Source organism: Chenopodium album, chromosome 17 (genome assembly GCF_948465745.1).
Source record: "Chenopodium album chromosome 17, dcCheAlbu1.1, whole genome shotgun sequence".
NCBI classification, from domain to species: domain Eukaryota; kingdom Viridiplantae; phylum Streptophyta; class Magnoliopsida; order Caryophyllales; family Amaranthaceae; genus Chenopodium; species Chenopodium album.
The window spans coordinates 14197009-14224925 of record NC_137850.1 but is presented as its reverse complement, the minus strand read 5'-3'; the positions used below and the strand labels follow the sequence as shown (position 1 = coordinate 14224925).

The 27917-nt window shown below is 34.9% G+C and overlaps 2 protein-coding genes across 4 annotated transcripts; one reads left to right on the top strand and one right to left on the bottom strand.

Annotated features, from left to right (window-relative positions):
• The first annotated feature begins 2901 nt into the window (after window positions 1-2901).
• Window positions 2902-14093, top strand: LOC145589512 (CBL-interacting protein kinase 32-like). 3 transcript variants are annotated; one of them, XM_081646112.1, is made up of 16 exons: window positions 2902-3090; window positions 3654-3729; window positions 4260-4471; window positions 5523-5585; window positions 6356-6427; window positions 6665-6772; window positions 7685-7768; window positions 10976-11029; window positions 11129-11254; window positions 11341-11430; window positions 11647-11769; window positions 11853-11960; window positions 12392-12505; window positions 12639-12695; window positions 12778-12852; window positions 13670-14093. In XM_081646112.1, the coding sequence occupies exons 3-16, from the start codon at window positions 4301-4303 to the stop codon at window positions 13742-13744; spliced, it is 1320 nt and encodes a 439-aa protein (XP_081502238.1). In that variant the 5' UTR covers window positions 2902-3090; window positions 3654-3729; window positions 4260-4300; the 3' UTR covers window positions 13745-14093. The 3 variants fall into 3 exon arrangements, with proteins under 3 accessions (XP_081502238.1, XP_081502239.1, XP_081502237.1); XM_081646113.1 differs by having other exon boundaries at window positions 3651-3729; XM_081646111.1 differs by lacking the exon at window positions 3654-3729 and having other exon boundaries at window positions 2903-3090.
• Window positions 14094-15148: 1055 nt separating this feature from the next.
• On the bottom strand, window positions 15149-27314 carry LOC145587628 (uncharacterized). The gene is made up of 9 exons (XM_081644357.1): window positions 26769-27314; window positions 25307-25354; window positions 25112-25171; window positions 22522-22605; window positions 20764-20868; window positions 19005-19118; window positions 18785-18885; window positions 16280-16391; window positions 15149-15655 (listed from the first exon to the last, which is right to left on the bottom strand). Exons 1-9 carry the CDS (start codon window positions 27090-27092, stop codon window positions 15521-15523), a joined length of 1083 nt encoding a protein of 360 aa, XP_081500483.1. The 5' UTR covers window positions 27093-27314; the 3' UTR covers window positions 15149-15520.
• Between the last annotated feature and the right edge of the window lie 603 nt (window positions 27315-27917).

Sequence of the window (27917 nt, the reverse complement as noted above, 5' to 3'; positions counted from 1 at the left end):
CCAATCTTCAACACAGCCACGCACAAACGGAGCGATTATGCGAGTTAGTGATATTCCAGATCTCCAAAGACTAGAGGAAGAGAGAGATGACGGGGGGGGGGGGGGGAGAGCACTAGAGTGGAATTAATTGAATGGAATGGAACATTATACGAGATACGAGTACAAAGTTAAAATTCTATACAATTCGTCCCAAATACAAAGATAAAAATACAAAAAATAGTTTAACAAGGTACTGTTTCACTGACAAAAAACTAAACGAGTAATGAGGTGGAATTCCACTCACAAATTCAAAAAGCCTGCGAATTTATACCTTTGCCCTTCGTTATGCATTTCTTCATGCATAACAAAACTCCATTTGGACAACCTCTACATTTTTAAGGAATTGAGCCTCTTAATGTAATGAGGCTTTTCTCTTGCTCATTCAGGTGCTCCTATGTTTTTCCATGTGTCATTTTTCTATTAGGACACATGTCACCCTTTTATTGGGACACATGTCACTACAGGATTGGATCACGTAATGGGTTTTTTTTAAACCCTAAACAAGAGGTATTTGAAAAAAAAAATAAAGTGATGTTTTATTGCAATATCTTTAATATCAATTATGTGAATCAATTTTATTATTATTTTTTCGGCAAAACTCAATAATACTCCGTTTAAAAGATAACTAAAAAAAGGGTAAAAGTATATTTCAGGTAAATGTGTATGCGTGGAAGAATTATGAACGCGAAATGAAAAGGAATACATTTTATATAAAGATAATATACGTAGTATAAGATTTGGAATAATATAATTATAGTTGTATTATACAAATACACCAAAAATAAAAGATTTTTGCTAGCGGGGGGAGTTTTGGAGGAAATTGTGCACCAGAATGTGAAACATGTCACTTCGGTGTCTGTTTAGTATTAAGTTATTGATTGGTTAACTAATATTATGGGGTCAAAGTTATGTAATGTATGCTAATCAAACTAATGCGAATCTTGCGATTGTTAAGATTTATGAAATGGATGGGTATTATGGATTATATCCACCGTTTTTAATTACTTGCTTCACTTTTCATTTCCGACCATTTTTAATTATTTTCTCCATTTCCTTATTTGGAAAAATTTTACAATATTTAATTTATTTCTCTCAACTAGTGGACCCAACATAGAACATATTTTATTATTTTTGGGATATCACTTTTCCAATTCTCTCAACTACTTTTGCTTTTTACGATTTTTTATTCTTTCACCAAGTCCACTACCTTTATATTTTATTACTTCTTCAATTTCTCGTAAAACTGATATGGAACAAGTAATTAAAAATAGAAGGAGTATTGTACTCCCGTTGTTTTTTTATTTGCATCAGTTTGACCGGTACATTTGTCAACACGCAACTTTGACCATTAATATCTTTAAGGCCTTGTTTGGTTCACCTTATTTTTGTTGATTTGATCTGGTCTGATCAAAATGTCAGATTTGACCAAACTTTGACCTTAAATATATGATAATCTATACGGAAAAAATATATCAAGTGGGGTCTTGTTAGATAATGTGTATTTTATTAATATGTGACTTTCATAATTTTTTTCATCACGAAATTAAAGATATTTAGCGATAAAAAACTGCACATAAAACGATGATCTAATCTGAACTTATTTTTTTTGATATGATGTGATATGAACTTATTTTTTTCTTATCTGAACTGATCTGAATTTATTTTTTCTGAAATAAGTAAAAATAAGGTTTTCTAAACAAGGCCTAATTGTTAATTAGTGAAAATTATAACAAAATTATATTATGAAAGTGGACATTATAACGAATTTAATGATGCATTTAAAAAAAAAATTTGCACGGAATAATCCCACTTTTGGACCGTCCGCTAAAAATAATCCCACCTTTGAATTATTTTTAAATAATGCGACCTTTATACCCAATCCGCTCTAAATAGTCTCGAATGACTAGTAACCGATTGAAAAGGTAATTTTTTTTATTAAATTTAATTTACACGTGTCACAACTTGATTTGTCTAAACTTAAAAAAAAATAACAAAAAAAAAGTAAAATCAAAGTTTCAGCCACCACCATCCCCGCCACCACCCAAACCCAGAATCACCATTGCCACGAAACCAGACCCCAGGAACCACCGCCACCAAACCAGACCCAAAACCAGATCTTGGAACCACCGCCACCAAACCAGACCCCAACCAAGGTAACCCCAAAACCCCCTTCGAAAAATAAAAAACCCACCAAACCAGACCCCATGAAACTGGTTGGGGAGGTCGGTGCGGCCAGAATCGACGTTAGGGGAGGACGACGCGTTCGGGATGGGGGACAGGGAAGGTTGGCGTGGCCTGTTAAGGGACGAGGGACGGGGAAGGGGCTGGGATCGGGATGGGAAAGGGGTTAACGAGGGTAGGGGGATGGCACGTGAGGATGGGAGGGGTTGGTGGTTTAAGGGAGGGGGAGGAGGTTGGTCGTGACGCCGGCGCCGACATCGGTGTTGTGGTTGGGAGCTGGGTGGCCAGAGCTGCATGAGGGAACATGATCAAGCAACTAGTGGGTGATTTTTTAATTTTTTTTTCTTTTAAAAAATCTAACTTTTTTTAAAATTTATTTAATTTTTATTTTTTTGACCAATCACAAGCTGCCACGTGTTAGATAACTTGTTATAACAAGTTACATGATCGGTTGGGACCATTTAGAGCAGATTGGATATACAGATCAGATTATTTAAAAATAACTCCAAGGTGAGATTATTACGGACAGACGCCGCAAAGTTGGATTATTCAAACTAATTTTTTCTCTAAAAAAAAAAAAAAAGAGGGAATAGTAAAAAAAAATTGAGAAATGGCAAACATATCTACGGATAGAGATAAAGGGTGTAGTCAGTAATTATTTATAATATCAAGAAAGGACATGTTAGTTCTCTGTCCGAGTCTTTTGTTGTCTTCTCCAATTCTCTGTCTTTCTTAATTACTCTGTTACACTCATCAACTGCTTAGTGTCATACCATCTACAGTGACCCAACTACTCTCCCAAGAGCCAAACCTTCGACCTTGTCACCCACTCTTCAATTTCCTGTGCCTCAGATTTTATACCGATTTACTGTAAGTTTCAGCCTTAATTTCTTACTTTTTTTTTAATACAATTTTCAGCTAATTTAATCATATACACTTTTGGGTATTTGATTTTTTGTAACTTGGTTAATGGGTGTCTAATAAATAATAATTTTATCCAACTTTGGCTTTAATTTCCTTGAATTTTACACTGGTAGTTGATTTTTTTTTTTTTTTTTTTTTTTTTTTTTGTTACTGTTGGTGAGCTTTCTTTTGATTACTATCTGGAATTTTTGGGTAACCAATTTTTTTTGCAAGATCTGTTATAATTTTACTTTATGTTTGTTTGCCATTTATGCATGCTGTATATAGTTTCTTATGTATCTTTTGTGTTGGTTCTATTGGGTTATTCACTTATTTGGACTCCACAATTCAAGCCTTTCAAGGTGTTCAGTTAGGTTTTGGGGATATAATTTGGTATTTGTTTCGGAATCGGGTTGATTATTATAAGTGTTATCAGGCTGCTTCACTTACTGTTTGATCTATTATATATGTGAATTTATTTATAAATATTCAAAAGAAACCCTGACATGTTCTTAATTGTTTTTGAGTAGGCTGACTAGATTCTTGTAGTGCCATCATGGCACCATTGGACTAGCCTTCGCTCATAATCCATACTCATGTGATGATGTAAGCTGATTTCCCATCTATTTTATGCATAATTAAACTGTTGCAGAATGTAAGGCAGTCATGCTATGGCAACTTTAATAGTTGAATTCAAATGGTTAAATAGAAGGACATTTCTGTAATTTAGATATTTCTTGCTGGGGTTTTTAGTTGGCTGTTTTTGGAAGCAAAAATTTTAAAGCCAAATTTGGTAAGTGATTGTAGATAGCAGTATTGGCATTGAACTCACTACTTTATATTCTGTATCGAGTGGTAGTGAATTTGTGAAGGAAAGCACATGCTTGGGGACGAGGTTCCATTTGACCAATGCCATGGACACTGGAATGTGACTATCTTTAGAAAGCATCATAATAATTCATAATTATCATCACTGCTTGTTACAGCTGATCAACAGGCCGTTAGAGTATTGCAAAACTTGGTGTTTATGATTTAATAAAATAAGTTATTTGTTTCTCGACTTAAGAACTCCCATTCCAAATTCTTGGCTACTCAGCTTTCATCTTGATCTTAATAATAGTTGTTTTGTTCTGCAGAAAAATATAATACACAGCCCGTGTCTGCCTGATATTGAACAATGAGTGCAGCTAAAGTGAAGCGTGTAGTTGGAAAGTATGAGTTGGGAAGGACAATCGGGGAAGGAACATTCGCCAAAGTAAAGTTTGCAAGAGATTCTCAAACTGGGGATCCAGTGGCTATTAAAATTCTTGACAAAGAGAAAGTTCTTAAGCACAAGATGTCTGAACAGGTATTAATTTGCTTAATTACTTTTTCTGTTGTCCCTCAATCTCCTGTTTTAATTCTCTATATTTTCGTGTTCTGTCTTAGCAAGCTTTTATTTCATATTGTTTTATATGTGTTTATCTTTATAATTCATTTCAGCTGTTATTTGCATGAATTGAATATTGCAGCCGATTTGAAACCTGCCCCCTCTCCTTTTCCCAACCCCCAAATAGAGAAGACAAGGGAAAGCTACTGAATCTAAAGTATACTTTATTAGCGATCTTCCTTGTTAGCATTTCACTTGTATATAACACAGCCGTAATATGGTTGGTATCTTCATTATCTCTCTCCCTTTCACTTCCTCTCATAGGAAGACTATTATTTTCCCTCTAATTTTGTACAAAATATTCTTTTTTATAATAACCTTAGGAGTGTAAAAGAGATGACATGGTGAGCCAAGAGCATGTTCAAGCTCACTTGTTTAGTTTGTTATAGTGTTCGTGAATGGCTCATGAACAACTTCTTTCTTAATGATCCGAGTTCATTTATAAGATTTGTGCTTTCGATATTTGGAAATCTCAAATCAAACCAAATAATGTAAATCAACATTCATGAATAGTTGTAGATTAAAATATATACCCTAATTGATTAATTTTGAACAAACAAGCTTTTCCATTGACAAAATAATTTTTTCTTCCATAATAAAAATAAATGATTTTTTTCATGGACAAATAAACGAGTCGCTCATGATTTGATTAACCAAGCTGTTCATGAACTTCTATGAATGAGTGTACCTTTTTCCGTGTTCAAGTTCAATTCATTCGTATGATAAACAAACATAAATGAGCTATGGATGATATCAAAATTGCTCACTTAGCTTTCCCTAGGTAAGTGAAAGGTGTGCCTTAAGTTTCTAGTTTTCTACTTCCTGTAGTCAGCCAAGAAATTTTTAGACACGTCCATGAAAATGAAACTCCAGAGGATCATTTTGCCTGGACTTCTTGCATCTTACTGACCAACTTGTGTTTACAGACACTAAACATCAATGTTAATTGTTGCAATGCTTTAACTTGCAGATAAGGCGGGAAATAGCTACGATGAAGCGAATAAAGCATCCACATGTAGTTCGCTTGTATGAGGTCTCTCTCTCTCTCTCTCGTGCACGCACTTGTGTCTCTCTCTTTTCAATTTTGAATGTCTCTGTGTGTGTTTGTATAAGCTCCTTGAATCCTTGATGCATGGGATGATTATGGAGGAGAGTTTCTATTCTTTATATGGCCTTATTGCGGTATGCTTTTAACAGAGGTTATTGCTTTCTCTGCCCCTAGTAAAAGTCTCATTTTGTAAATGCAAAGCCAGACAGGAGTCAGGAGTTTTAAACGAGAATTTGTGTTTGTTAGTTTTTAGAGTTAGCATATCTCTAAATTATCAGCTATCTATATAGAAGTCGACATTGGAGTTTTGTTCATTTAGGGAAGATCATTTAGCCAGGATTACCTATCTTAGTATCTCTATGTTACCTATTGTAGTATTTATTGCTCTTTTGAGTTTTAATTTTTTTTTTTTAATTTCAGTGAAGGTTAAGGTCCTTGGCAACTTTTTATTTTCTTTTGGTTTGGGTTTGTGATTCTCATGGAGTTCTGATATTACTTTATAGAGTGTGGAAAATTTTTGCGTACTAGACTGGGTGTAACTCGCAAGTGTTCTTGTAAGTTGAAAGAAGATTTGGGCAATGATTATTTGAATGCCTAAATAAAGAAAATGAGACATTATTATCTGACTGACAGATATATTCTAGTGCTACTATACCATTTTTTTCTCTTTAGAATTCTGCTGTAGCTACATAAGATCTGGAATTTGGTTCTATCCTTCGGACATTGCTTGCTTTAATGACATATTCATTGTTTAGGTGATGGGGAGCAAGACAAAGATATACATTGTTTTGGAATACGTCACAGGAGGGGAGCTTTTTGACAGGATTGTAAGTCTCTCTGATTATTGTTCAGGTGATACCTTATATTTTTGTGTTGTGTACTTGATACTCAAGAATATGATTCATTAACTGGAGGATGATTCATTGTGTAGTTTTATGTATCAGTTGAAATTTAAATTCACATTAGAAATTGCGGTTACTTGGAGAACCTAAATTTTTTGGATCTGTTGTCCTACCTTAGGTTGTATTATAACTAAAGATTTAAATTGGTATTGATTATTGAAGGTGCACCATGGACGAATGATGGAAGATGAAGCAAGGAAGTATTTTCAGCAGCTGATAAATGCTGTGGACTATTGTCATAGCAGGGGTGTTTACCATAGAGATCTGAAGGTATGACGTATATACTTGGAAAATTGCTGGAATAATGAAAAGCGTTGCCTGAATGCACAATTTAAACTGAAGACACTCTGCTCATTAGTTCAAAATTTTGAATTTTGTGATTAAGTTATAGCGGTCAAGGCCTCAAGGAATCAAGGGTATAAAATTGTTTTGCTGAGAAAAAAAATAAAGAACATTTCCAATATATCAGGAAATATTTGATGAAATGAAATTTATGTCACAAATAACCACCACACCCCTTTATATTCATGGTGTCGTCTTTCTAAATCAGCCATACAAGCCCAGTAGAAAGGCCTTGATTCACCACCCGTTCTGTCCTAGAACCCACCATGTTCATTGTGTCTACCACTGCGTCCCCGAATCAGTCATACTTTTCCCTCCCTCTTGTTCTTAGTACTTGGAGCCCCTCTCTCTCTCTCTCATTTATCCTGTTTTTAAGCAGACTATAGGAGTATGGGAGTAAAAAGGGAAGAAGGGGAGAGATGAGAGGAATCCAAATTGTGGATGATTGTGGATGAGAGGAGAGAAAAAGAGGGATACTGGTTGTGTGGCGGCGAGTGGAAGATCTGGAGATGGTTGTGTTGGAAGGATGGTAGTGATTGGTGTTGCGGTGGCTAGTATCTTCAGATTCCAATGAGAGTGGGATACAGAAGGATGTGAGTCAATGTGACATAAAGTTGTGGGGGTTTGAAGGGCTATTAAATTAATGTGTTGTGTTGTGCATAGTAGCACTGTTGACTGGTATAGAGCACAAACAAGTCAGAAGTTTGGACTAAGTTACTGATACAGGCAAAATTTTGGAATATATATTTCGCCAATTATTTTCATATTTAAAATCAATTGTATACCCTTTAATATCATTGTTTTCTTGAAATTTGAATCTTTGTGTGTTTGTTTTCACAGCCAGAAAATTTGTTGTTAGATTCAGGTGGGAATCTCAAAGTTTCTGACTTTGGCTTAAGTGCAATTTCTCAGCAACAAGTCCAGGTAGTCATATCTATTGTTAAATTTATGAATTTATAATTCTACGAATTTTGAGGTCATAAGTTACCTTATACTTAAGAGTGCCGTCGAGGGGTTAATTGCTTTAGATCACTGGTATTAGTCCATAACATAAGGATTTTATTGTAATTGAGTTGGTCGTTTCCATGCTCCATCTAGTTAGCTTAATTATGATCAGCTCCTGTATTGTGTGCACCTGCTACACAATATATTGTTAAATCTGAGAAAGCTCTGTTTTCCTAGTCCATAAAGGCTTTTAAAAAAGTTATGTTAGTCCAAAGTAACACAGGATACAATGGCTCCAGTAAACTGTGTTCAATCCAATCCAGCCAAATGCTCCACTGGATTGTATAATCCCCCCATCCGCACTCTAGAATATTCCACTTGCTTTCTCTAGATGTGAGCTCCTCTACCTCTTGCCCTCTCAGTCATGGGGAAGTCTCCTGGTGTAAGTCAATTGCATTTTCATACCCACCGTTTGCCCCTTACCATGCCGATTTCACTGTAGGCCAGTCTAGCGTTAATGGGTAGACTAACATTCAATGATTTCTGTAAGACCATTCTAATGATCGCTCTCTTAAAACAGTCTTTTTGAGCAACTATTATGATCTGTTATAGTCTGCTACAATAATTATCACTGTACTTCTATATTTTTTGCTTTCAAGTTTCAATTGAGTACTATCCTACAATGAACACAATACTTTCATACAAGTCACATTCCACAAGTATGAAATAATTAGAAGGGTATTTCATACTTCATTCTAGGCAGAAGCTTTGATGTTCATGGATCAAGAGCACTCATCTGACAACACCATAGTCAAGACTTAACAAGTCAAATGGTATTTAAGAATTGACAACCCAATAATCTGCAAGAAAACTATTTGAAGGAGTCACCTGCTCACGCCCTTTTCTCTTTTCTTTTCTTTTTTTTTTTTTTTTTTTGACGGGATGTTCACTAAGGATGTTCTCTTCCTTAGTGAATTCCTTTTCTCAGTATAAGATTGTGGTCATTGATGGGTCTGCTCAAGTGTACCTCCCCTCCATAGAACTAACTCTTTACAAATATTCAAATACCACGCTAGTGGCCCTTCAAAATGGCTAAAAGATCCATCATTGGGAAGGCAAGAAAGAATTATTCAGCTTATTTATGGAAGGATTCACCAGTCCTTGATATTGGTTGATACAACTCGTAGTCTTTTCCAAAGTAGTTATCTCTTTGCCCAAATTCATAAATGCCACCTCAATGTTAACAAGTTGCTTGTTTGTAGCTTCTTTAACAAAGGATGTTCTCTTCCTTAGTGAATCCTTTGACGACCTTTATTGGCCTATAGCTTATCCAATATCAAACATAGAACACAAAGGATAACATTCAAGACGCTAACGTTATCTTTGAGATTCCAATCTCTTAAAAGGTTTCTTATGCTTTAATGCCTGTCTTTGATGAGAGCTTTGACACATACAATCAGGATGCTGGTTGCGGATCATACCTGCATGGCACCACTTCTTAAAGGACAAGTCCAAATGACTAAGAAAAAACCTCACTCTTAAACTTGTGCAAAAATGTGGGAAAGACTTCACTCTCATTTGTGACTAAAGAATAAAGACAGAAAAAAGTGAGCCACCACCTGATGGTTACTAAAACTTGTGGTCTGCGAAAATTTGGGCTGATAGCCTCTATCTTCTTAAAATCTACGGCTTAGTGCTGAATGCTTACAAAAAACATTTCTTAGATTTAGGTCATCATCATCCAGCCCAAATAATTCACTGTGATTGATGATTGGATATTTGGATGGCCTCAAAGCTTCCCTTGCTATCTGAAGGAGAATTTTTAAGACTGAATTACGGTGAATTGTTGTCGTCTGACGGCAAATTTTAAGAAATAGGATTCCTTTTAATTCTTAGGAAACCCGTCTTGCAATTCATAGTATATATGGATTGTTTGGACTTTGCACAAGGTTGTCTAATTACTGCAGGTTCAGCTGATATTTAATATACTAACTTCCATCTAGCCAATCATCTGCTAGGATTTTGGGTATAGTTCCAGTTCCTACCAATTTGCCAGTACAAGATTCACCGCTGATTCGGTATAGGTTTGCAATTTGCTACCTAATTTATTACCCACAAATTACCTATTCGCCTTTTCAGTTTTTTAAGAAGGGAGAAGAAGGGGGGAGGGGGGAAGAATAGGGTATAAAAAAAACCAAACCCATTTATGTCACAATTTTCTTGGCAATCGTATTGTGTCATTTGCTATGCCATGATCGTTTCTGGTTTGTTTGTGGGGGGGGGGGTGGATAAGGTGTAAAAAAACTAGACCCCATTTCAATTTTCTTGGCAAATCTTATTGTATCGTTTACTAAGCCATGATCACATTATCCTCTTGTCTTCAAGATAGTTGTATATACACATACTCTCTCTCTCTCTCTCTCTCTCTCTCTCACACACACACACACACACAATGTACGTATTTTGCACATCACATTTCAGTTAAACAAAGCTGCACATTTGGTTTAAATATTATGAACGATAAATTTGTCTCGTCCTTTTCATTTTAATGTCTTTCTCATTTTACCCTAATATCTACAAAATAAGATTTAGGTCATGTTTTCTTCAACCTAAAATCCATTGTAATCATTTTCATCAATCAGTTTTGATCAATAAATATTAGTAACTTCATTTAACAATAATAATAGTGAATCAGTAAATACCAGTTTCAACCAGTAGAAATCAGTCTTGCTCAGAAAAAATCCACAGTAGTAACTACATTTAAAATCATTTTCAGCCAGTAGAAATCAGTTTTGCTCAGTAATTATTGGTTTAACTCATTATGATAATTTCAGTTTAGTGATTATCTGGCAAAGAGAACAAGGCCTAAGTAACCTAAGGATAAAGTGTCTGTATGCTGAACTGCTGACCTAAAGCCCAGGCATGGGGTAGTGAGCTGCTAGACTAAATGCTGTTGGATTGATGTAGTAGTGGGTCAGGGAGTGATTTATTCAAGGCCAATTGTTCTGATTTTTGGATAATTTATTTGCATTTCTCTTGTATTGCAGAGTTGTGATGGTATATAATGAATTAAAAGAAGTAAACACAACAAAACCCAGTCACCTTTTTTTAAGAGCAATTTACTGATTAGAGGTATAAAAACATGTAAATTATTGAAGTAAACACTTAATGATCTTTGATTTCCAGGGTGATGGACTTCTTCATACAACCTGTGGAACTCCAAACTATGTTGCTCCAGAGGTGACTTTTCTATCGTGCCAACTTGCTATTTTGTGCTTACGTATTTGTACATTTTTTTGTAGTAGCTAACGGCCTTTTCTCTAATCCTATGAATATTAGGTCCTTAATGACCTAGGGTATGATGGGGCAACAGCAGATGTGTGGTCGTGTGGTGTTATTTTATTTGTATTGCTCGCAGGTTACTTGCCTTTTGATGATTCTAATCTTATGAACCTATATAACAAAGTGAGCAAGTTTATGTAATTATATTTAATTGGTCTTCCATGTTATTCCTAGTCTGCATCTTGATTTTTTTTTGTCTCAATATGCAGATCTCAGTAGCTGAATTTACCTGCCCCCCTTGGATGTCTTTTAGTATGAGGAAATTTATTACACGGATTTTGGATCCCAATCCTATGACAGTGAGCTCCATTGCTTTATAAATCCTCATTAAACATATGGACTTTGTTTTCTGAGTGTCTTTTTTCAGATTCGTGAAATGTTAATGTGTATTAAGCTTTCTTTCGCAAGAATCCCAATCCTGTGACAGTGAGATTATCTTTATGATACATTTTGTTTTGATGTATGGTGCTCACTCAATTTATAGTGACTTGAAGCATTTTATTTACACTTGGCAGCGCATAACTATCCCAGAAATTCTAGAAGATGAGTGGTTCAAAGTAGATTATAAACCTCCTGTTTTTGATGATGAAGATGATACTAGCTTGGATGATGTAGATGCAGTTTTCCAGGATGCAGAAGTAAGTTTAGTGATTATATAGAATCTAGACTTTGTTCATGGTGATTAATGGCTTGTACTGATATGTTACTTTCTTCTCAACAGGAACATCATGTGACTGAGAAGAGAGAAAAGCCAACTGCCATGAATGCATTTGATTTGATTAACATGTCTAAAGGGCTAAACCTAGGAAGTCTTTTTGATACAGATCAGGTTATCCTTTCTCCTGTTTTGTCCATCTTTTAAATATAGATTTGAATAATAGACATCTGATTTGTCAAAAGGGATGATACTTCAATCATATGCAGATTATCATTCTTTTGTCAAAATGCTATTTTCTTTCTGTGTGAGGGTTGTGGGGGTAGACAAGGAAGATAATGTAAAAAATTGCTCATCAATTCATTCTTGAATATGCCAGTATCACAGTATGCCCTATGGGATATTATTATTTTATGCCTCGAATGCAGGAACGGGCTTCAATTTAAAATTTTAATTGCTTTAGTCAAAACTACTGGTTCAATTGTTTTGTATGCTTTCCTGCATTACACTTTGCGTGCAGTTGGAGTCCCTTGGAGATGCTTGTCTTCACTTGCAGATTGAGGGGTTCCTTGCCACACAATGCTTAATTTTCTGTCCTCGGCCAGGTTTTTAAAAGAGAAACAAGATTCACATCTCGTAGCCCTGCCAGTGAAATAATTAAAAAGATAGAAGAAGCTGCAAAACCTCTTGGTTTTGATGTGCACAAGAAAAATTACAAGGTAAACAATGTGCAACATTTAAGCCTTTATATTTCTGACAGATGTAGGGGTTGATAGTTTGATACTAGCAGAATTGAAGTGAATGTGGGTCACCAGAACTTTTATTTGACACTAGTTTACTTGTCTATTTTAGATGAGGCTTGAAAATATGAAAGCTGGTCGGAAGGGAAACCTCAATGTCGCTACAGAGGTAGTGAAAATGGAAACTGAGTATGCAGACTTGAGAAAAACCTCTGTATGATAATCTCATTTATATGTCTTCTTTGTTATAGGTACTGCAAGTTGCCCCATCCCTTCATCTGGTAGAGCTTAGAAAAGCCAAGGGAGATACCTTGGAATTTCACAAGGTTTGTTTTTTTGTTCTATTGTTTCTGCCTGTCCAATCAGATTTAGTTGTGATTTTGTCTCAAATGCTCATAATTAAGGATATAGAGCAGAACTAGTCTCATGAAGGGCGAAAGACGAAAGGGGAAAAAAAAAAGAGAGAGGGAGGGAAGGGGAACTGGGGAAGGTGGGGGAAAAAGTGAAAAAGTTATGCAATGGGGGAGAGAAAAAAAAAAAAAAAAAAAGAAAGAAAAAAACAACTATCAATGATCTTCATTGTATCTTTCATTTTTTCGAAAAATTAGAAGATATTAGTAGCCGGGTGTCCTTTTGGGTTTGTGATTTTATAGACTAGGCATAGATTTTACTCGAATACTCTCTATATAATAGTTGTGCTGTTTAAATTTCTCACCATTCATGTATAGTTGCATAGATATTTTAGTTTGATAGGGAATAGACAAAATATTCTGATTAAAGGTTTAGGATAATTTTTATGCTATGAGAGTTATAATTATATTAGGAAATCTTACGATGTATGTAAAGACATTTTCATAGGAGTGTATTTTGTGTATATTCTCACATTTTCAGTATATTTTGTGTATATTCTCTGTAAGTTGTCTTAAAATTCAATATTAGATTATTATCATTTTATGATAGTGGCAACATTAACATTTTAATATTTTTTAATAGTATATGTGACTGACTATTCTGGTTAGAGGGTATTAAAAAAAAAAAAATCTTATTTGTAGCATCATGAAACTGAAAGTGTACTTGCAAAAGATCACTAGTGTCTGGCCTGATCTGTTGGTTTACTTGTTCATCATTATCATCTTTTTGCAGTTCTATAAAAAACTTTCGAGCTCATTAGAGGACGTAGTTTGGAAAACGGAAGAAGACATGCAAAAATCAGAGTAGAAGTGAATACTATCGTGCTTAAGTCTGGCCAAGATCACTATCTATTGCCATTATGGTTATCGTTGAGACTTTGACACTTCTTCTATTAGCTCCCCCTTCTGTGTTGATTAATTTTGGCAGTTTTGCATGGTTGAGTTCGTCGTGTTCTGTTTACTGTATCAAGTACTAGTGAATTAAACCATTGTACAGTTTGTATGACTCAGCCTTGACATACATGTATTGTCGGGGTTGACACCATCAGTGTGTCATTGTATCAACAAGCAGAATAAATAAAATTATTGCTTCCTCCATTGTCTTTCAAATGACCCGTTCTTATATTGTATTCATGTAATCTACTTAGACTATCTTTGGTATTCTCTTTGGAAAATAATAATAATAATAATAATAATAATAATAATAATAATAAGAATAATAATAATAATAATAATAATAATAATAATAATAATAATAATAATAATAATAATAATAATAATAATAATAATAATAATAATAATAATAAGAATAATAATAATAATAATAATAATAATAATAATAATAATAATAATAATAATAATAAATTTAAACATGGGATCAGGAGATGTTAAATTTGTTTTAATGTTTAATTTTTAGATATACTTTTTTTTTTTTATTAGTTTTACTAATTGATAAAGTTATCTTTATTATATAAGCCAATAATTGTTTTAAAATGGATGTATGTAAATTTAGAAGTTTAAATCATGCATCGTGTACAAGTCATATTATATGATTCAAAACAAAAGATGCACGTTGGATTCATCAAAAGAACATAATTAAGGTGACAGGTAGCAATTTACATAAAAGGGAAAATGAGAGCCTTCACTTCATATTCAACCTTGATCGATGTGTAAATTTATTGGTCATTTTCTACAGACCAAAGTTCATTGCATTGTGTGTTGGAATAAAGAATGTATTATATTAGCTCTTTTTGAGAAGAATGTATTATATTAGCCAACTTAAATTGAAGTGTACAAAATAATTACTTCCTGTGTTCACTCTTAGTTGCATCAGTTTGACTAAAAGTGTAAGTGCTATTTGGTCAAACTGTTAAACTAAAAGTGTGAGTGCTATTTGGTCAATGGAGAGATACTTTCACCGTTCACTTTTAATTTAACATGGACATTACAACACTCCAAATTCATTTCTACTACTGTCGTAGTGTCGTTCATCACCATGTACCATTCATTTGTTCAATCAACAAGTTTTTATATTTTTAAAGATTGGTAAGAACAAGGGCTTTATGATTCTCCCGAAAGAGGGCGAACTTTGTACCTAGCATTATTTCCAGCACAAAGAGAGCAAGAATTGCATCAAAAAAATAAAAATAAAAGCAATAAAGAAAGGAGAAAATAAAAGGCTTGCATTCAATTGACATTACAAATAAGATGCAAAACTTTTTAAAACAACATTACAAGTTATTTTCTTTCATTATTGAAGAATGAAGTGTAAAAGTTTTATACAAACAGGGACACAAATCGTCAAAATTCACTCAAATTACAATTACGATCCCTCCTACAACCACTGATAATATCAACAAAAGCATTATGAATCATACGTATACTGACGAATTATTACGACCATTTTTACCTCCAACAACTACAATGATATACTGCAGGTAACACTAGGCAGCAAAAGCTTGATGACCAGTTACTGATAATCAGCTTTCATCAACAAGCAAACATCATGGCATTCGTATCTTGTAAATTTCGACCCCAATTAACAATCTCTCAGTCAGAAGATTCACAAAGCAGAAAACTGTCACTAGGACTGCTTTTTTGATGCCAGGTATATACCGGAAACTATTGCAGCCCCTGCAACTGCTACACCAACAGTTGTAAGGACCTTCACAGCTGAGAGGAAAGGACGACTTGTTGGAATTTCCATTAAATCCGAGACCTACAAATGACAAAACAAAAGCACTGAAAATCCAAGGGATAGGTGAAGATTGCCAACACATAAACTTAAATTTACAAATATTCGGTATACAAAAAAATCCCTTGGTCGGGGGTTTCCTTAAAGTCCACATTCATCTAATGGTTTTTGTATCAAAGCAGCCACTCGTAAAAGGCTCAAAACAGATTCCCCTTAAAGCCTTAATCTGCTGAGATGATACTATTGAAAACAGATTTTTGAAATGGAATAATGTTAAAAGGAAAGTAATAGATACTAATTGGTGGCAAAAGTGCAAGTAAAAATCTTCAGATAAAAAAAGGGGGTAGCATGGGAAAGAATAAAACAGTAAACCAGCTTATCAAGATCAGGCCTACAATTTTAATTGCTTAATATGAACAGTCAGTGCATATTGGTCAGTTTGATTGAAATGACTTCATCTATCAACATGTAAAGGTGACTTCAATCAATATATAAAGGTGACTTCAATCAGTACGTAAAGATATTGATTTATCTCACAGCGTAACTTCTATTAGAATCCATAATATAATAGTCAAGGAACGTTGGATGACAATCAATTTTCAGCATTATCTAGAATAACACAATTTGACAAGTTTGATAGTCACTAACCTCAACAGGTTGCTCCCAGTTCCTCTTTATACCCTGTAGATGACCCTTCCCAACAACTGCAACCACTGATGTATGCTCCCTTGCAACCCTCAATAATGTAGATGACATATACCTAGGCCATGCAAATACCCAGTGGCAAATCAACAGGTTGACAAGAATAAAAATAAATAATATAGAGATAAAGAGCTATACAGGTATTCCTCTTTAACACCTACAATCTAACAAAAAAGTTTTACATTTACCAACTGCAAGAGCAGAAACCAAGCCAACCAATTTACACCCTGCTTCTCTGAGCATTTCCTGAGATGTGATGAGAAGCAAATTTCTCTTTAAGCACCTTTTGTTGCGTGTCTTTTTAGGTCTGTCAATCTTTTACATGGATGTACCCCTCTTTCCGGTTCATTGTTTTATTTGAGAGGCTAGAGTTCCCCTTGAGGTGAGAACTTTTGTGAACCTTGGGTTGGATAGAATCAACATTAGAGGTACACTCCAAAGGGAGATCAGGGATAGCTATTTTGCTGGATATGTGCATGTTGTGTTGTGCCAATAGTGACTCTTTCTCACGTCTTTTTCATTGTGAAATGGCAAGTAATATTTGGAAGTGGCTATTTGCTGCGTATGGGAAGTACCGAATTTTCTCTTGTACTAATTTAGATCTGCAACATGTTCTCTACATGGGATTTGGATAGCTAAACTTATTTATCTTTGTGGTGGGCTAAGGCAGTTGGGGCTTGTAAACTTTTAATAGTTACACGATGGGAAAATTCGACGGAACTTGGCTAATAATATTTAATCTGTTTTGGGAAATTCTAGATGGGTGAGCTCCAGTTTTGAAAAATTCTAGATGGTGGAAATATTTTATAATTTCCATGGCGACCCTGTGATTTTGTTTAAGCCAATTCTGTGACTACATATAGCATATTTTGTTATAATTTTGTTCTATGTTACCTGGACACGGCATTTTGGCCGGCATACCCGGGTCGATACGACGCGACACCGATCCGGGTATGAAATCCGTTCCGGATACTCCATTTTGTTCTCGGGTACGGCGGCCATTGAAGGAGTTGAAGCTTTGAAGAAGATGAAGACGGTTCTCAAACAATTTCGAAGATGAACACGATTACGAGTTTTCTCAATGCAGTTTTCTCTCTCTTTCTTCTTTCACGTGTATTTACTTATTTAATTTCTGAAGTTTTTGACTTTTTTTCTCCCTCCTCTCTCCTGATTTACCTAGCAGTAACATTTTTTTTTTAATATATGTGCTTAAGGGTGGCGGCTAGGGTTTTGTTTTAATTGGTAAAAAGCTTAAAAGGCCTTAAACCTATGTTTCTCTATCAACAACTTGGGCTTTTTTTAAATAAACAACTTGGGCTTTTTATTTTGTTTACTTTTTTTTAGCAATCCACTCACCTAGATATAAAAATCTATCAATAAAAACCACCTATATAATTTTTGATATATTATGGACAAAATTATTGCCGTATCCGTACCCGAGTCCAATGTTAAGACGGTGTCCCCGTGTCCTAAATTTTTGAGAATGGCGTATCCGACACTCGGATACGTACCAATATCGGATACCCGTACCCGTGTCAATGTAACATAGATTTTGTTACATAATTAATTTTATTAAGGAGATCTATATGGTGACCCTCCATTTTTGCAAAAATCATCTCTTCATCAATTCCAAGAATAAGAGATGGTATGTGATTATGTTTAGCACAATTCTGTGACCATATACAGCATATTCAGTCTAAATTTTGTGGGATATTTAATATTATTTGGAAATTATAGATGGTGACCTGCACTTTAGCAAAATTCCAAGTTGTATATATATATATATATATATATATATATATATATATATATATATATATATATATATATATATATATATATATATATATAAAGATGGTATGTAGTGGTGCAAACTATGGTTTCAAGGTCTGAAGAAGTTGGGTGGTGTTGCGTGGGTTGCTAGACAGAAAGTACAAGAGGAATGATATTTTTAACAGATTTTATAGCATAATGTCATGGAAACATATTAATAACTAATCAACAGTTTAGTCACAATTGAAAATTGAAAAAAAAAAACCCATCTGGAATTTTGGACGGTTGGAATTTTGGAAAATTGGAGGTCACTCCAATACTCCATCTTTATTTTTGCTATTTGAGAAATGTTCTTGTAATTTCTGCTGATTGCTCAGCAGTAAAAATTTATTTATTTATCACGAGAAAGAGTAAAAAAACAACTAAGCAAGTTTCTCAAAGGCAGACAATAAAAGAGCAATAACTTTTCACTTTATAAAATTTCTGTGATACGGAAAATACATAGGTGTATCATTCAATTAATAGGTGTCCAGCATTCCCATGAAAAAGAGAATACCGGTAAGATCACCTAACTGAAGAAGAGAAAGAATGGCATTTATCATATCTAGCTTATAGAGGTAAGAATACTTTGAAAAAAAAGAAATATAAAACTGGATACAAAGGCAAGAGAAAACTAACAGATCTCGCTCATTCACTAGCGTTTCCATCAATGTGGGGAACTCCTTGCTCATCTCTTGAATCACGAAAGTCAACATATCGACATCATCCATTTCCTTTAACTGGATAAGTGTACAACATGTCAAACCTCAAAGCAATACAGAAATACACATCAAAAATGAAATGAAAAATTTACGAGTATTTCTGATATCAGCAAGTTAATTCAAGTAATAAATTTTACCATTCTATTAATATCATCTGGGCCTGGGAGAAACACTGCTTGGAAGAGAAAAGAGTACACTAGTTTAATCTTATGCCAAAGTGGCATTTTACTCCATGTTCTTCGTAATGTGACCTAGTTCCAAAATACAACAGCAAAATTTGACATCATATATACATATTAAGATTTTCAACAACGAAAGTTCCAAAGAATATTCCAAATGACATACAACAAATTGCGATCATACTTCCATATAATTTTGGTCTTTAACACCATGAGTTATGAACCAAAAGTAGGAGTCACACAGGAGGGGGAGAGGCAAGAAGAAAGAATAGGAGATGGGACCATTAGTCATTATAGAAGACCAAAAGAGCGAGAGCATGATGTGAAAAAAAAAATATTAAAAAATTAAAATTAAAAAAAAAACAAAACAAAACAATGGTTGTCTTGATCACCAAGGAGTCTTGAACTAGAAGTGGAAGTCACATGGGAGCCATGGGAGGGATAGACTCATGAAGAAAGAATAGGAGAGGGGATCAAAAGTCATCATAGAAGACCCAAAAGAGAGCATAATGTAAATTACAACAATACTGGTGTAGTTGCATAAACTAGAAGAAAAGAGAAACCAAGGGAGGGGAGAAAGTGAATGTGTGAAAATAAGAAAGAGAGAAAAATAGTCAAATAAAAGGGAAAGCTTCTGTGGCTGACTTTTCTCTGGGGTCCAGCAATAAGATGTTTTGTAAAGATGCTTAGTCTATTAAGGTACTATACTACTATTTGCCCCAAAAAAGCTCTCTCACGTAAATGTGTCAAATAAGGTACGTTCTGACAAATAACCCATATTTTCAAAAGAGACTAGTGAGGTGGGTATGTGGCTTGTGCCTATGCGGCATTCTTAAGGAGAGAAAAACATCAACTAAATGTGTTCCCCATAAGGGTTGTTAATTTGGAGAACTCCATAGTTAGGAAGTGTGAAAACATTAAGGGACAAAGGGAGACCTTTGTGATTGGTAACATCCAATGAAGATAAAAGAGAGATATATAAGGTACTGCATTAAATATGCATTAGATACTACCACCCATTTGCAGGAAAAAGGTTTTATTGAAAGCATCTACATGGGTATAATATATAGATACTCAAATCAAAAACAGCAAGAACCATTTATCAACAATGATGCCTCATATCACTTTACAAAATCATTGAAGCCAAACAAACGTTTTTCATGAAAAGCAGCCAGCACAAATTCAGTTTGATTATAAAATACAAGTCAAAAGTTTGCCAAGTAAATTTTTTATTAGTTAAATAATCTTCTGAAAAATACCAGTAATTAAGAAACATAAAATTTGAAGGTCACTGGAAATCTTGAATTTTCTAGGAATAAAAATCAATGAAACTGCTGAAAAGCGGGGAAATTCATTAAGCCTTGCCCTCAATCAAATCGACAAATAAAAAAAAAAAAAAAAAAAAAAAAAAAAAAAAAAAAAAAAACTGAATAGGGGTAAAGCAAAATGAAAGCATTTATAAAGAGTAGACTGCATTAAAAAAAAAGAGCCATTTATGCAGCATTAATATATTCACATAATTATAATTCAATAATTAGGCTGCAAGAATTCCAAACTCCCTCACTAAACTAACTTTTGGCAGTTTTCAACCAAAACAACAATCGAAAAGGATTTGGGTTATTTTAGCTTGCAATAAATTATAAATTTGACAGAAGACTGGATTAAAATTTACAATTAACCATAAATTCTGGACAAATTTAACCAGCGATAATCTTACTTGCACGGGCCGATCACCAAGTACAACCTTGCTGCCAAGCTTCATTGCTTCTTCAAATGCCACTCGAAACTCAGAACCAGGAAGCACTTCAAGTTTGTCAGCAACCTGAACAAAAAATTAAAACAAAAATACAATATATAAAGCATGCTTGATTAAAATAAGAGCAGTTAACAAAAATAACCAGGCCAAAGAAAATCACCCCAATAATCCCTGCTAACCCTGCTTGCTTTTTCTTATTAAATATATATATATATATATATATATATATAAAGGGTATACGAATTCTGAAGGGTGAGAATAATTTAAGATAGCAAGCTGTCACTGTCATAAGAGACTACAAGAGGTCAAACAACTAACGAAACCTGAAGCATAATCCATACAATATCTCTCATAATCAATTGCCAATTTTAAATACTATGGAACAATTTTCCAGCTTTCTGCCCACAAAAGAATTTTTTTCCTCCCATCAGATGAAAAACTTCTCATCAGTTTTCTCCTTGATACTATATACGAAACTTTTGATCTTTGGATAGGTAACCAAGCTCCCATTATCATCCCACTTCTGCCATTAGCGTCAAGATTATTTTCTTGACCTTGTTCCAGCCCAGGTTTTTGATATAACCAAGAGCCATGCAGATCAATGGACGGAATTTCAAAGTTAAGAAAATCTCTTAGCAAGTCTAGCAAACTCCCACCTTTTCAATAAGACATCTTCCCCCTCAGAAGAGCTAAAATCAGCAAAAATATATAATGCATCAACATCAAGCTAGCCTCTTACAATCTTTTGCAGACCATAGTCCTATAACCCTCTTTACTAACTAATTTGTCTCCTATACCCAAATAGAATCAGCAAGAACTATAACACAGTAAACTTCTTTAAATTTGGAAATAGAGGATAGTGATCTCATCTTGATTTTCACAATATATACAGCAGACAGCCTAGGGCCTTGGGTAATTGATGTTTGATTCACAAAATGAAAGGGAAGGAGATATTCGGGTGATCGAATCCAATAATTAAAGGTCATGATCGATCTAGACTTAGAATTTAAAGGAAAGGAGTAAACATCCTTGCGTATGGGGTCAATCACCACAGTAGATCTGTTGGGTTCATTTAACACCAACATACTTGCCATACATCAGCTGAGACCACTGCAAAAAAAAAAGTCAACTGAAAAATGAAGTTCGCTGTCAGTGTTTCGCAAATGACGTGGTCCAGTTTATCCAATTCACTCATCAGCCTTCCTAGCCTACAACCATATTCTCAAATGAGCAACCTGGTCGTGCAATTCTTGACATTTCACTTCAGTGATATCTGCCTCAATCTCTCAAATGTAAACTCTAAGAAAGGGTAATACAGAAGGAGCAACTTCAAAAAAAGACTTCTTGTCCTTTCAAGAAAAAAAATAAATAGGAAAGATTGTTAGCATTAAAAGGTTCCTATCAAACCTAACTATTCCAAGTTCCAGCTAAGGCCCAAATCCAATGCAGTTCTCTGAAATAGAATTAGAGCCTCAGTTTGAGAAAGTGCCAAAGATGTATACAGGTGAAGAGACCTATCGATACAGGAGGAGAAACAAAAACAGAGCACACACTTAAGCATGGTTTTTCTCAGCAGACCTTACTATTCATAAGAACTGAAATTGAGGTAAACTTTTGGTCACTTTGATGAGAATAAACACATAGCTTCACATTGATTCAATATACAGCATACTAAAAAGACTGCAAGGGATGCTATCAATAAAATAAAATAGTACATACCTTTGCAAGAAACCAGCCGTAGAGTATTCCAAAAATATTCTGCTTTTTCTTCCACGAGTCTATCATTTCTGTCATGGTTGGTATCTGCAAATTAATGAAAAATCAATTCCCAGTTAGCCCAGAATGAATATCAGTATCCCTAGCTTTTTTCAGAAGAGGGGTGGACATCATGGAATAAAAAAGTGTAGGAAACATAGTACAAATTCAAACTAGTCAACATTTAATATGACTCCACATATATGTACTCCGTCCTCACCATTCCAACAATGTCTGGAAGGTTTTTGCTGTTTTCTTGTTCTATTTTCTAAATCCATCATTGTGATTTTTAACACAGTTGTTAAGTACTATCCTCCACAATCTATCATTCCGTCTTTCAGGCCCTGAGTTCTTATAAATGGTGTTCCATCATTAAGAAATGGTGTTCCATCATTAAGTCCACTGCCATCAACTCCTAAAAATTTTCTATTAAGTGTTTGGAAAGCTCATGATGCAAGAGTGATCAAGGAAGAGCTTAATTATTAATTCATTTGTCACTAAAGGGTTCTAATAGGTCATTTATCATGATCACAAAGTGGGAGTTGCACTTATATCCTCTATGGTACACAGGGTATGAATGTTGGGTAGACATACAAAAGAAAGAACATGTGATCAGATTGTAGTTTAACATCCATCAAGAACAGAATGAGATTCTATGCGATTGGGGGGTGCAGGAAGAGGGAGAATTGAAGTGCGTTGGGGCCTATGAGGCACAAAACTAGGAAACTTGACATTGTCCATGATTCTCTAAATTGAATATGGTTGTCAAAGGCGTACATCCAAAAGGCTGACATTGAAAAGGCAAAAGAACTTGAAGATCCAGCGACATGATAAATAAGAGTCCAACCAAGAACATGGACACACGGACTAAAAGTCTTTAAAACTAAATGCCCACTATTAATTTGCGAAAAATCAACACTTTCCCTATTGAAAAATTTCAGAAGAAGGTGAAATTAATGTCATGGTACAGTAACATACACTATTTCATCCTTAAAATTAACACTCATATCCATAAAATAAAACACTTGTACACATACATAGATTCTTTCATAAAAATTTCGTAAGACGAGTCTAAGATCCTTCATTGTTGAACCTTACAGTAAAAATTAAATGTTCCTGTTCAATTTGTTTTTATTATGGTCTTCTGGGACCAATTGAACCCCACACTCTTCTCACTTCAGTTCTTTCCATACTAAGATAAATCAAGAACTGAAAATGATGCAAGAGGCAAGCAATGATAGGAAACAATTACCAGTGATTCTAGAGACTTGTAGAGGTTCAGATGAATGTGTAGCTGGCTTAACCCCCTGAAAGCAAGATTTCAGTTCAAATGCCAAGGGAATTATGTTACATCAGAGGATTTCCCAAATATAGGAAGAACATAGCCATGCTGTGGCCATCCACTGTTGCTCATAAAAGCAATACTAGCCTAAGGAAAACAAGAACTCAAATGGTGCCCCTTTCTTCAACGACTTGAAGCCTTAATTAATAGTATAAAGCTAGTTACGTGCTTTCCAGCGTCCTAGAGTCCTATGAATCCTATCTCCAGCCTCATTAATCCATCTCTAGGGTGGATCGTTGATTTCTTGTAACCTTGAACTCGCGAGCTAGGTATTGCTAATGAAATGTGCTACCCGACCTCCAAAAAAACTGGAAAAAAGAACCAAAATCAGAACCCCCCCCCCCCCAAAAAAAAAAAGGCAACACATAGTCATTCCCACATCACTGCAAAGATACTGCCAAAACAAGATAACTAAACATTGCTGAATAGCCTAGCCTTGCTTGGTGACCTAATTTGGACAATTGTCTAGATCTATGTTACCTAGACACGGGTATGAATGTTGGGCGTGGGTACATATCCAAGTGTCAAATGTGTCAAGGCTGAAAGTTTTAGACACGGAGCCTTACCTAAAATTGGACACGGTGCAGTTACATGGTATAAATAGAACATTTCCCATTTTTAGAAGACTTTTTACAGTAATTCTAACTTGTAACCACATATACACAATTCAAGATAGCTTGATTGTTAATATTTGATGAAAACTAAGCCCAAGCCCATTTGTGAGCACGTATCCCACATACTCTTCTCATCCTTCTATTTTCACATCTTTCTTCTACAATGTGGTTCAAGATAATAAAAGTGAAAGTGTCTGTGTGAGCTTTGAAGTTCCATACACTTGTAGCAATAGTTAGAGACTGATGCGATGCGGGTACAGAAGACAAACTGAAAAGTTGAACGTAAGTCTAGATAATCAAACAACGAGCTCCAATTTATACTAATATAAAAGCAACTGAACTAAGAAGACCACCAACCAAGGCCTGAAATCATTGCAAAAACAATCATGTAACACATTACGTCATTACGAAAACTAAAACCCCTCCTCTCCCCCCCCCCCCCCCACACCCCCCAAGGCCTGCAAAAAAAAATAAAAATCATACAGAACTTTAAACAGCTGCTGTTAAGTTTAGAATCACTGCAAAATATGGTGATTCAGGCCTCAACATGACAAAAGGTACAAACAATCATGAAGGAAAAAAAGGTTGAATCACTGACCTTTAAATCTTTAAGGGTAAGAATAGACACACGACTTGAACAGAGCTCCAAAAACACAACCTAAAATCATCCAAACCACAGCAAAAAGAAGTCTTAAAAAACATCCATAACATCAAAAGTAAATACGATAGCTACAGCAGGAATCTTTATTACTCTGTCACATTCTGAAGTTTAAAAAGATAAATAGAGAAGCACCTCTGGTTTTAAGAAACTGATTACAGCTTGAACCTCTCTGCATGATTCCTGCAAAGATAAATTAAAAACATGCTTCAACGCTGCCTCTGAATTAAAAGAAGAGATACTGCTTTTCACGTCAACGTATTATCTATTTGTGTAGAATCAAAAATTGACAACTGTGTGAAGCTGTAAAGTTGCTTGTCTATTTGTGTACACCTACTTAGGGCGTGTTCAGCAAAATATAGCTGTGAAGGTAGCTGTAGCTGTGGAGGTAACTGTTAGCTGTGTAGGTAGCTGTTAGCTATGAAAATAAATAATTTAGATATGAGTGTTCAGTAAAGTAGCGGTTGACAAACTGTTACACATAAAAATCAATATTTTATTTTTAAAATTATAGATTAAATTTTCAACAGCTACCTGAAAAGCTACCTCTAATTTCAAAAGCTAATCTTTCTAACTTTTCATAAAAGCTACATCTACCACTAAAAGCTACCCTAACCACTACTTTGCCAAACACTCACATTTTTTGTTAAGTAGTGGTTTGACTTGGTCAAACCACTAAAAGCTACCTAAAAGCTACTTAAAAGCTAGCGCCGAACACGCCCTTAAGCAGAAACATTATCTTCACGGTAATTGGGACTCCAAAATTTCGAATTCAAGATTATTCAGCAATATGAGGAACAATCACTCAACCAACCAACACTTTTGTCTTTTATATTCAATAAACAAATTATTATTGGTAAAAATAACAGCAAACGACCATCAAAATTTTCCCTTAACACCAGATTCATCTGACCTGAGACCCATTATCTAAACTAATCTAAGCTAGTTGTAAAGCAATACAATGTAACCTAAGACCGACCCATTATCTAAACTTAATTTGCATGCAATTTCCCAAATGATATTTGTGAAGTGAAGGTAAGCTTTAATCATGAAATAAGCCCTTTTAAAATGAGATGGAAACCTCAAGGTCAAAACCAATTCATTATGCAACATCAAAATGCACACTATAATTCAGTTAAAATGAGAGGGAAACACCCCTGTGACTAATGGCAATACGCACGAACAAGACAACCTCATAAACCGACTTATTTAGAACTATTTCCCTCATCGATAATTGGCACTCTCAAAATTCAAATTCAAGACGATCTATCAACATTTCCACTTTTATCCTCAACGATGATATTGTTTGTAACCATGAAATTATCAACAATTGTTCGAAACCGACAATTAAAGCAAACTAAAATCATCACACCTTATAATGTCAAAACCAACAACAAAGACATTGTTTGAATCATCCCAAAAAAAAAAAAAAAAAAAAAAAAAAAAAAAAAAAAAAACCACCAACAATCAAGAAACCCCCAATTTCCAAATCAAAACTATATTCCCAAGAACAAACAATCAAGAAACCCCCAATTTCGAAATTCTTACAATCATCGAAACAAAAACATAATCAAGAAACCCCAAATTAATTATTTACCTCAGACACATGAGCAGTTCCGACCAAATAAACGTCACAATTATAACCATCGCCATTATTGCAAGACAACACAACAACATTTCTGGAAAGTTCTTGAGGAAGCGATCTACTCTCTGATTCTCTGGCATTGTTGGAGCCTTCATTCTCAGCAATTCTCTCTCCTCCAATATCATCATTATTAATTCTCTCTCCTCCATTATCATCACTATCAATCGTGACAAAATTAGGGTCGTGCTTATCGAGCTCATTCGTCGGATTCTGAACATTAACGAAATCATCGATTACGCTGCCGGAGAGATTGGCGGGAGAATTATCGGAGTCCATTGTTTTCCGGTGAACGACGGCGGCGGAGAGAGAGTGTGGTCGGCGGCGGAGATGGAGGCGTGCGGCGGAGATGCGGGGTGAAGGTTGAGGAGAAGGCGGGTTGTTGTTGGTGTGAGTGAAGGTGGGTTGAACAGGTTTAACGGACGACTCAACCGATTCATATAAATTGGTTGATTACAGAGGAAACTGATACTCAGATTTTACTGCCCACCAAGTACAAAATTACAACTTGGAAGAAAACTGAGAATACTACTGTATGATTCATCATGTCTTTCTCACGTGTACACGAAGAATAATTACTCCCTCTCCGTTTTGGAATAATTGACCATACTAGTTTGAACTTTGCTCAGTCTGCTTAAAATATTCTTATTTTTTATTATTTTTTAATCATTCTAACTTATACCTCATTTATTTTAAACAATCGCAAATGGCTTGAAACTGGATAAATAGGTTAACATTTGTGACTTGAAACCATTTAGGAGGCGTTTGGTTAGTAAAGTGGTATGGATCTGGAATCAGGAATGAGGTTAAAGTGGCATCGAGTTAGAACTTGATACTTTATACCATGTGTTTGGTTCAATTCTTGAATGAAATTTCATCCCCTTAATACCATGTATTTGATACTTAAGAGAATGGAATGAGCCAAACTCACCTCCCTTCCAAGGTTTTTAAACCCCATACCTCATGAGTTTGAGGTATGGGTTTAAAATTCATACTTTTAACAACTAAACATATGGTATAGAGTTTATTCATTCTAAATTCATACCTCATACCTATATTTCGCGAACCTAATGCCACACATGTCACCACGTGATCGGTCAAAAA